Consider the following 10,094-nt stretch of genomic DNA (forward strand, 5'->3'; position numbering starts at 1 on the left):
CCCCCCCCTCTCCACCCCCTCGGTTCGCTCGTTACTCGTTCGCCGCTCATTTCGGCGTTGCGCCGTCGCGCCGCTCTCGCATTGGAGATGTCACTGCCCCCTCCTCTCCTCCCCCGTCGCCTGCTCCCACCGCCCGCCTGGCGGTACACACCACGTTCACTCGTATTCCGTCTGGCTTTATTGCCATATCACACGCATATAGCTCCTCTCTCTCTTTCTCCCCTTTCGCGGAATTCACTCGGATAACGTGTTATTTGCACTGGTGCTCGTTCGTGTCGGTGGTCGTCACGATCACAAAACAAAAGTTGTGTTACCCGGACGGTTGGGGAGGTGTCGTGTCCGGCCGCGTATTAGCGAGCGGGAGAGGGCGGGAAAGGATCCAGAAGACGGCATGGCTCCCCATCCCCCTCTTTCCTGTTTGTACTCCTTGAGGAAGCACTGACTCCACTCCAGGCACCGCGCACCCTCATCTCTCCCGTCCCTCTTGGCGTTTCCCTCATCTCCCCCGCACCCCCCTCCCTCTCTCACTCTCTTTGCTCTCTCTCTCTCTCTCTCCCTCTCTTTGCTCGCTCTCACTCTCTCGCTCGCTCTCACTCTCTCGCTCGCTCTTCTCGTCCTCTCGCCGCGCTGGCCTGGCGCCCCAGCACAGCGCCCCTCTCCTCCAGCCCGACCCGTTTCGTTGCCGCCTGGCTGAATTTCTCATCAGCTTGTCGCGACGCGTTGTGTAACGGTGTAACGTGCGGTGCGTCGCGCCTGGCGGGGCGGGGCTGCGGGGCGGGTGCCTGCATCACTTGGCTAGTTGAGCCGGTTGCGCTGCTCTGGGCGAGGTGCACACCATGCGGAAGGGATAGGGCTGTGCTAAATGCAAGAAAGTAACAAAACTGCAAATGTCCTGTTGTAGAACCAAACATTTGTTATGGGTTTTATTCGGGCATGTGATTGTTCCCCCCATAAAAGGAGATACAAAAAGACCAGTAATTGCGCGTATTCCATCGTATGATACTCCTGATTGGGCCCGTGCTAATAGTCATCAAAAGCAACTGTGCGAATACGAAAGGTCATCAAAGGCAACTCCTGAACTGCTCATGGAGGTGTTGAAATTTTTTACGACTTTTTATACCACCACCACCGCTTTAGAAGACAGTGTAGCTTCATATTGCGTTTTAAACATAATAGGGCGTGGTTGAAACACCTTGAGTGAATCTAAAAGAAAATCAAATAATAAAAAGAAACGAGCTCAGGACAGTTCTGTTAAAGTGGCATGATTGTTAATTCGGAATGGTTGTTTGGCGGCCGGCGTGTGCGGTGCGGAAACTACACGTGTAGTATTGTAATTTTCCAAATGGACAGGTCTTCTTATCACTAATTCACACACTTGACACTTCGTTTGCGAGGCGTCTTGTTGTACTGTCTCGTTGCCACGGGTCCGGCGCGGCCCAGGTGCTGCCGCCGCAGGCTCTGCCAAGGACGCCCCGGAACTGGCGGGGCGGGGCACCACTCCACGATTCGAGACCCACTCGTATGAGCCGACGTGACTGCCAAATGGCGGCAAAACGGCTATCTCGTCTTTATTGGGGGGTGATGAGATGAGCCTCCTGGAGCGTGTCTGATGTCTGTCTGTCTGTCTGTCTGTCTGTCTGTCTGTCTGTCTGTCTGTCTGTCTGTCTGTCTGTCTGTCTGTCTGTCCGCCCGTCCATCTGTCTGGACGCCGGACCACTGTGATATCGGAATCATCGTGAACATTACGAAACGAAACGCGCGGCGCCATTCTGCTAATTCATTATTATTATTGTTCGTTAGCCAAACGCTTAATCGCTCGCGGCTGATTGATGGATATTGATGTAGATTATTGGAGCGATGTATCATGCGCGTCCAACTCGTTTTGGTTTTGATTCGCTGTGCGTGCCCTCCGGCCCCCGGCCGTCCGTCCGTCCGTGGGCCGTGCTCTCCTCGGCCCTGGGGTTACGCGGGTTACTTCACTACGAAAGAAGGGTATATAAATTTTACAACCAACCCAATTAGAATCATCATTGTCCTCAATATGTTGTGATATTGTGCCCTCTTTGCAAAGGAACTGGTCATAAGGGTAATTTTAAAAATGATAAATTTAACGAATCTACGCACTTAAAATGTATAGCTGCGCGCTTAAAACGTGTGCCCGCGGGGTCGAGGAATACGACGATAAACTCGCCTTGACCGAGTCGCGGTCGCGAGCGCGGCGTGGCGTGGCGGCCGCTTGCTCACTCGCGATGCACTCGGTAGCCCGTGCCCGTGCCCCCGCTGCTGCCCACGCATACAACGAACGCGACACGACGACTCGCGGAACCGGGTCAGTAGAGTTGATGAGGTGATTAGAGAAAGGCCAAGGAAATGATTGTGTAGCCACCCCCTCGCCCCCTTCCCCTGCTGACCTGACCGAGAGTCGCGGGAGCGTGGCGGATACGACGGATATAACGGCCGTAATATATTTTTCACCTGTAGCACGCCTTGGGCTAAAGCAATAAAAGGACCTCTTATCAGCTGAATATTCCTGGCCGCAACACCGGTTGAACTTATTGTTATCACTCGGGATATACTGCCAAGGCTGCTGGATTTGCAAAGTCGTTTAAATTAAAACTCCGCCATGCTATTAGAAGTGCTAAAAATAGTGTTACGCTCGCCATATATATCTCTTTCTCTTATTTTTCTCATCAACCACGCCAAAGGCTTTTCAATGTTTGCTCAAAAGTCTTTTTTTCCCCTCTCCCGTGATTTATTTTTCCACCACTCGGCAATTTCCGCGCGACTCCGTCTGAAGAGTCTCTCTCTCTCTCTACCGCTTTTGCTTGGTATACTACGCGCGCTCCGATTTAATTGCCCCGTGATGTCAGAGACCGCCAGCAGAGGAGGCCCGGCCGGCCGGCCCGCCCCCGGCGCGTCAGTATACTTGAGGTGAGAGGAAGGGCGCCGGTGGCGGTCTAGTTGTCCTGGTCGGGGTGGCGCGTCGGGTGCAGCGTGACCACGGGGCGCAGCGCGAAACCGGGGGGGAAAGGCGAGTAGTGAGATCCCCTCGGGAGATGTGGGGCGGGGCGATGGCTAGTTATCCGCATGCACGTCCGCGCGATGTCGACCGGTTTTATTCTCAGGAAGTCCCCCGCCCGGCCTAGCCCGGCCCCGCTCGCCTCGCCAACCCTTCGCAGGACCCTTTTCGTTTTTCTCTTGCTCACATCCGATTGCCGCCAATTTCACCTATGTGGCCCAGGCCCATCCATGGGCTCTCCTCCGGTCGCTCCAGTAGCCGAGTGTGTCGTCTCCGGTCGTCTCTTTACTTTCACGACGTGTCTTATCATTTCTTTTCTGCCAAATGTGTAGTTGTTAGTGTTGTCATAATATTTTGTTTTTTGTTGTTTGTCTCTCTGGTGCACCTCTGCGTGCGCGTGATGGCCCAGTGATAAAGTGTCTCTGAATTAAACGTCCTTGCCGGTTGCCTGTTGCAGAATGTTTCAAGGGGCTTGAGCTGCCTGATGAAAAGAACAAGGAGGGCCGCTCCTGACATGTGGGACGCAAGACCAAAATGATCCCTACTCGTGAGTTACCACCAAAAATGATAAAATCTACTTTGTTCGTAGCAGAAAATATAAATAAATAAAAACCTAACCTAACATTATATGTATAAGAATAGATTCTTTTATGGTTCGTTTTCCGTGTAGTTGCCTTATTTCCGCGTTAATTCTCAACATATTAATAGAACTACTATAGCTAGGCAGTTCTCGGAGGCTGTTGACTTTGCCAATCTCCGACGCTGTCCTTGAAATCAAGTTTGAGCGGGCGAGACCGGGCTATAGGCTTTCTGGCACCTTTCCCTCACTGGTTAAGTGGGGTTAAATAAGGAAAATACTTGCTAGAAAAAAAACTCAGCATCTCCTCGTCAAACTGCCAACAATCTATTTCGAAACTTTTGCTTGGAACTTCAACGCCGTGGCAAAGGACTATGCGCAGAGCGGATTTTCTTCCCCGCGCCTGTTTTGACGCGGACGTGACAGCGCGGCATTTGTCCGCGGGTCCCAAAGAGGCGATGCCGTCCGTCGGCTTGTCACCACCGCCGCGCCTCTGTTCGTCACCCGCTATGCCGCTGGACGTGACGGTGTGACACGTCCGCCGAGAGAGTGCGCCAATAAGTGCCTCGCGCCCCTGGCCGATATAGGCCCTCGGGGCCGAGGTACCGGCGCGCCTCTAGCGGAACATGGGAATAAAGAGCGTTGCCATAACCCTTTTGTTGCAGATCCCTATCACTGCTTCCCGCCAAGCCCCAGTCCTGCCAACATGGTGAAGACTTTCCAGGCGTACCTACCTCACTGCCACCGCACGTACTCGTGCATCCACTGCCGCGCGCACCTGGCCAACCACGACGAGCTCATCTCCAAGGTACGTGCCTCTCCCTCTTTCTCTCTATCCCTCTCTCTTTCTCCCTCTTTCTCCCTCTTTCTCCCTCTTTCTCTCTCTTACAAGACTTAAATAAACAAATTCTAAATTCTCTCTCTCCCTCCCTCTTTCTCTTTCTCTCCCTACCTCTTTCTCTTTCTCTCCCTACCTCTTTCTCTTTCTCTCCCTACCTCTTTCTCTTTCTCTCCCTACCTCTTTCTCTCCCACCTTCTTTCTCTCTCCCACTTTCTCTGCCTCCCTCTTTCTCTTTCTCCCTCTTTCTCTCTCTCCCTCTCTCTCCTTCTCCCTCTCTCTCCCTCTCCCTCTGTCTCCCTCTCACTCGTTGCACTTCTTTGTAATGATAGACTGTCCGGCACGCATGGGTGCGGTCGCGTTGCCTACCCGCACGGCGCCCGGAGGTCGTGTGGAGCTAAAGCCCAGAATCTAAACTAAATTCAATTTGTCCCGTTTTTTTTAAAAAGAATGTTAAGTCTCTTGGTGCTTTTAACCAGGGTGTGTGCACATACACTTTGCAGTAATTGCGTTTACCCGTTTACCATGATCGACTCGGCGTCCATGCGGTGGCGCGGGTGCTTCGGAACGATCCTCTCTCTGCCCTTTGTGGCGGGCGTCCGACCCCCCGCTGGAGCGAGCTGGAGTGTAGTGTACAGTATACCGTTGGGAGTACCGTGGAAGCGCTGCAGTTGTCGATAAATGGTAAAGGGGGGGGGGGGGGGGGGTAGACTCCGCGGGAGCCGGGGGGTGATAGTCTACACGGGCTGCCGGTCCAGCTCGTAACGAGAATTGAATAATTCCTACGCCGTTGCGTGGGTGATCGGTTGAAAAAGTGGCGGCGCGTGCTCCTTGACACGTGACCGTGGCGTCCGGGTGCTCTGGCCCCGTGGGTGTGTAGTCAACGGCAGGGGAGGCAGAGAGGGTGTCGGTTGGGGGCGGGGGGTAGAAAAACTCGGGGGGAAACTTACACTTGGACTTACTTGTTGATCGAGCTTTCGTTGTTTGAGGGTATAGCGGGGCCCCGGGTGCCGTCAACCACGACGGTGCAGGGCTATCGATACATTGAGGAGGGGGGAGAGAGGAGGGTGACTCCCCCACACTCGTACCCCCTCCCTCCCATCTCCCCGCCTTATCGCAGTGGCTCTGGAAACCATTGACGTCACCCTCAACAGCTGACTGGCGCCTGCCCGGGCCCGCCCCTCCAGCAAGGGAGGAGCTCCCCCCCCCCTCCCGCCCATTCTGCAATACTCCATCCCTTCGCTTACGTGCGTGGACGATCTGCGATCATCCTGATGAAATTCATTCGGAGCAACTCCGCATCTAACCACGAACCTCCCTGCCCTCGTGTCCTTTTGTCAACCCCCACAAGTATCTGACCCGCTGTTCTCTTTGTTTGCAGTCGTTCCAGGGCAGCCAGGGGCGCGCATACCTATTTAACTCTGTGTAAGTATTGCCTGTGGAGGTGTGCAAGGAGCTCGAGCGGGAGAGTGTCTCTTGCTGACGGAGCGCCCTCTGCGTGTTACAGAGTGAACGTGGGGTGTGGCCCAGCCGAGGAGCGAGTGCTCCTCACCGGGCTGCACGCCGTCGCCGACATCTACTGCGAGTGCTGCAAGACGACGCTCGGCTGGAAATATGTGAGTCCTTCGCGTCGTCGAGATCGAGGCACGAGCAGCGAGTCGCGAAGCGAGTAAAGTGCGTGCTGACCGTCTGCTCTTTTCTTTTGCTCGACAGGAGCTGGCGTTCGAGTCGAGCCAGAAGTACAAGGAGGGCAAGTACATCATCGAGCTGGCGCACATGATAAAGGAGAATGGCTGGGAATGAGACTTGTGCCGGCCCCGCGGACCACAGCGAGGGCCGGACCCACCAGCCGAGCCGCAGCCCGCGGCGCGCCAGCCCGACAAGCCCAGCCCGAGGCCGTCCACGCTTGCGTCCACGTCGGCCGGCGCCTCCAACAGCGCGGCTGCCTCCGCCTCCACCGCGGCCGCAGCGCGCCCCGCCAGCTCCCCCCGCGTCGCTGGCGGCAGCACCGCCAGCAGCAGCAGTAGCAGCAGCAACAGCCCCTCCAGCAGCTCGTCCTCCCCAGGCGGCTACTCCTCCAGCAGCCCCTCCTCCAGCGGCTCGTCCAGCTACAGCCCGAGGTACCTCGGGGGTCCTGGACCTGGTCCTGGACCTGGACCGTCCACTTCGAGAGCCTCCGGATCCTCGCCGACGCCCGCGGCCAGGAGGGCTCCTCCTCCCGACCCCGCTGGCCCGAGTGGATCTAGGATTGTTCACCGTCCCCGTCATGGAGGCCATGGTGGACCCCATGACAGTCATGGGGCGCATGGTGGACCCCATGGCGGTATGGCTGGCCCTGGGCCCGCAGAGGGCCCCGCAGGGAGCCCCGGCTTTAGCCCCGGCCAGCCCTCTAGGCAGCCTCGCCCTCAGCCCCCACCGGGGCCGGGCGCCGCCCACTCACCCTCTCGCGGCCCATGGCCACCAATGGCACACCTCATGGACCCTCGTTGGTAGCCTATGAGCCGACCAGTTTTTATTCCAGTGACAACATTTTGTGTTCTCTCCTTTTTCCTTTGAAAAGAACTTTTTTGACATTCGTGGATGAGGTGTGCTTGATCATAAAATGTCAGTTCTTAGTCTATGGAGCTTGCCGCCAGGCAAGCTAGACACTTGGTGTGAATATTTGAAGGACATCCTTTTTTTAAAAAAAATGAGAACTGTGATGATGCTATGAGCGTACACTCACTGCAGTTTACTTGTACAAGTTCCTTTGATGTGATGGTGTAACATGTTTTTGCGGTATATATCAATATGGCATGACCCTTGGCGAGATGTAATGGTGAAATAAGAGATGGTGAGGGTGGATTGTACTTAGTCTGTGCCAACCGCGGAGTATGAAAAATACAATGACAATGCTTGTGTCCTAGTTGTAGACACTTGCACCCCAGGTGACTCGTTGCATTGCAAGCCTTTAGCAACACCACTTTTGTGGCTTTCTATTCTTATCACTGCCATGAGAAGTTTATTCTAAGTAGTAAGATGAATCACTAGTACACATACATCCTATTTTTCTTCTGGCGAGTTACAAAAAGCTACCATTAACTCCCTTGAAACGATTAGTTCCAAAATTTATTTTTCCTTGTAAATTTGGTTAGGGAGTATGTGATTTCTGCTCTCTTGACTAACACTTTGATACTGGACAAATCAATGACTTACATATGTTTTAAGTGTTTTAACACATTTAGAAAATGATTTTCTAAACCGCCCTTGTTCATGTTTGGCAGTTGATATATCTTGAGACTATTTCAACAAATAATTTTTGCAAATTTTTCACATTGTTGTCAGTATGTTTGGTTCCACCTAAAAATGCATACTTTGCATTGGTGTGTCCCCCACTTTTGTGCCCAGCTTGCTTTTGACTGTTGATTGCATTTCATACTTTTTTTACTACTGTCATTTGAACTGGCTTGCAGTTAATGGGTCACACTATTGGAAAATATTTGTTATCTGTTCTGCTTTTAAAGGTAACATTTTTACTATGTATTTCTCAACATTTGTGTAGAAGTGTAGCTAAGAACCTATCTTCATAGAATGAAAGTCCTTATCTTTTTATTCATTAATTATGATAAACTCTTTTTTCAATTAATTTTTCAAATTAGATTTGCTTTTGTCTGAGCCAATGCCATTAATGTCCTGAAAAAATAAAAACCTAACATTTACTCTGTATGAATCAGGTGTGAATTTAGCGAATCAAGTTTTGAATCCAGGGCAAAAGTGTGAAATACCAATTAAATATGATTCTCCATGTCTAAGTATTACAGAAAGAAAAATATAAAAATTAAATACTTAATAGGTTTACTGATAAGCTTGATGCCTTAGAATTGTAGATGTATTAGGCAGACAAGGTTAAACAGCCATTTTATTTTTTATACTGTGACGCTTACGCTAAATCTGTTAAATGTTAACAAAATCATTTAGGGGAAACTGACAGGACAGGCGCCCTGTACTTAGAGCAACAATGCTTCCCTTGTCAAGCTGCAGCCTTGTGAGGCAAAGGACCCTTCTGTCATTTCCATTGACAGTGGTCTCTGTAACCCATTCTAGTCTTTCAGTCTGTGCATTCACGTTTCCCTTCTATGTAAATACTTCGTAGATAGTATTTTTGTACCAAAATATTTGTATATTTTTAGTTAATTAATTAAAGTAAATGTAAAGCAGCAAACCTTTTTTCTGAAAAATGGAGTATGTGCCTAATCTTGAATATTTATGCGATAATATAAAACCGAAGAACCAAACAAATTCAAAGAGGAATTTCAGTCACATGCTGGTTTGTATGATCTCAGCATTAATTTCTGTTTTGTTGAATAAATAAATAGGGATCAGTTTGGACATTTCAAATTGACATTAATGTGCTTATATTTTCTGTGTTACAATATGATGATTTTTAGTTTACTTTGGCTGCTGTAGAATGTTCTTTTAATAAGCAAGTTGCTTGATTAAAAATTGTATCATATCAATGTTTTAAGATTCTTCTTGCCGTAGATGCCTTAGTATTTGTGCTGTTCGTAGCTGTCAAATTCTATTCTAGACCGTATTGGAGCTGAGGTTTACTCTTGAACCTTTTAGAAATGCTTTTGCTAAGCATACCACTTATCTAAATTAAAGTGCTATACATGGATTCATATTTCAATCTGTTCAGTTTGTGTGATTGGTTCATGTGATTGGTTATAGTGTGATTGTGATCTAAAGATGGTGCCTGATTGTTGGAACAAAAATTATTTTAGTGTTTGTATATATATGGAGACAGATTTATTAGAAACAAACCATGTAGGAATCAGAAAGAAAGCAGAGTTGAGAAAGTGGACCAAAAGCCTTTTTTAATCCTACCCAAGGGTAACAATGGCTGAAGAACTCAAGTTGATGTCAGCTCGAGGTCTGAATATCGACATGAACACATGATGACAAATTCTGGTCCCAGTTATCAATATTTTTAATGTATGACTAAGTTACTAATTTTAAGATGTTAACCCATGACTGTATATAATGCAGCATTGCTGTGAATTTTATATGTGATAACTTGGGATATGTAGAGGATTTTTTTTTTCATTGAATGTGATTTGGCCTGTTTCTCTACAAGTTCCCAAAAAATTCTTATTTTGTTTATTGATAGAAGTGTGAGTGTGCGAGTTTGTGATAGAATGTTTGCACACCAGCTTTGAGATCCTAAATTGCATGTATGTATGCTGTGTCAGTTTTATTCTTGTTGTGTACATGTGATTTGTGAGATTGAGGGAGAGTGAGACTGTGTTCTATAGAATGTGTAATTCCCCTCTTACACTAAAAAATTTGGAGGTACCACAATGTACTGTACATTACTCTCATGATTTCTTATAATATATGCAGATGGCTGTTGCTCAAGTTTCCTTGTTTTCTTCAATCACCTACTCAACAAATTGCTCTCTACATAGATGGGCAATGGATTTCTTTGGGGTGGCTGACCAATAAACCCCCACCCATCCAGGGAACTCAACAGGGAGCTCAGCTGCACCACCAGGGCGCCTAGTACGCAGGCAACCCAATCTACACTGTCTAACCCGGGGGCGTAGAGCCTGGTTCGATAGACGCCACGGCTCTTGAAACTCAAGTTTTCTGCACAGGGTGGATTGTTAGGGAACCAAAAG

At 49.8% G+C, this 10,094-nt stretch overlaps 1 protein-coding gene across 2 annotated transcripts in view; it reads left to right on the plus strand.

Moving 5' to 3' along the window:
• Positions 1-9,831, plus strand: part of LOC113216986 (protein yippee-like 1) — a 38,320-nt gene extending 28,489 nt beyond the window's left edge. Inside the window, exons 3-7 of one of the 2 annotated variants that reach the window (XM_052264016.1) lie at positions 3,477-3,566; positions 4,262-4,404; positions 5,816-5,859; positions 5,942-6,050; positions 6,148-9,831. In XM_052264016.1, the coding sequence (XP_052119976.1) occupies positions 3,554-3,566; positions 4,262-4,404; positions 5,816-5,859; positions 5,942-6,050; positions 6,148-6,237 (399 nt within the window). In that variant the 5' untranslated portion in view covers positions 3,477-3,553 and the 3' untranslated portion in view covers positions 6,238-9,831. The remainder of the gene's footprint in view (positions 1-3,476; positions 3,567-4,261; positions 4,405-5,815; positions 5,860-5,941; positions 6,051-6,147) is intronic. The other variant, XM_052264020.1, reaches the window with a different exon arrangement.
• The last annotated feature ends 263 nt before the right edge of the window (positions 9,832-10,094 follow it).

This window comes from Frankliniella occidentalis, unplaced genomic scaffold (genome assembly GCF_000697945.3).
Source record: "Frankliniella occidentalis isolate FOCC.00 unplaced genomic scaffold, Focc_3.1 Scaffold2, whole genome shotgun sequence".
Classification (NCBI taxonomy): domain Eukaryota; kingdom Metazoa; phylum Arthropoda; class Insecta; order Thysanoptera; family Thripidae; genus Frankliniella; species Frankliniella occidentalis.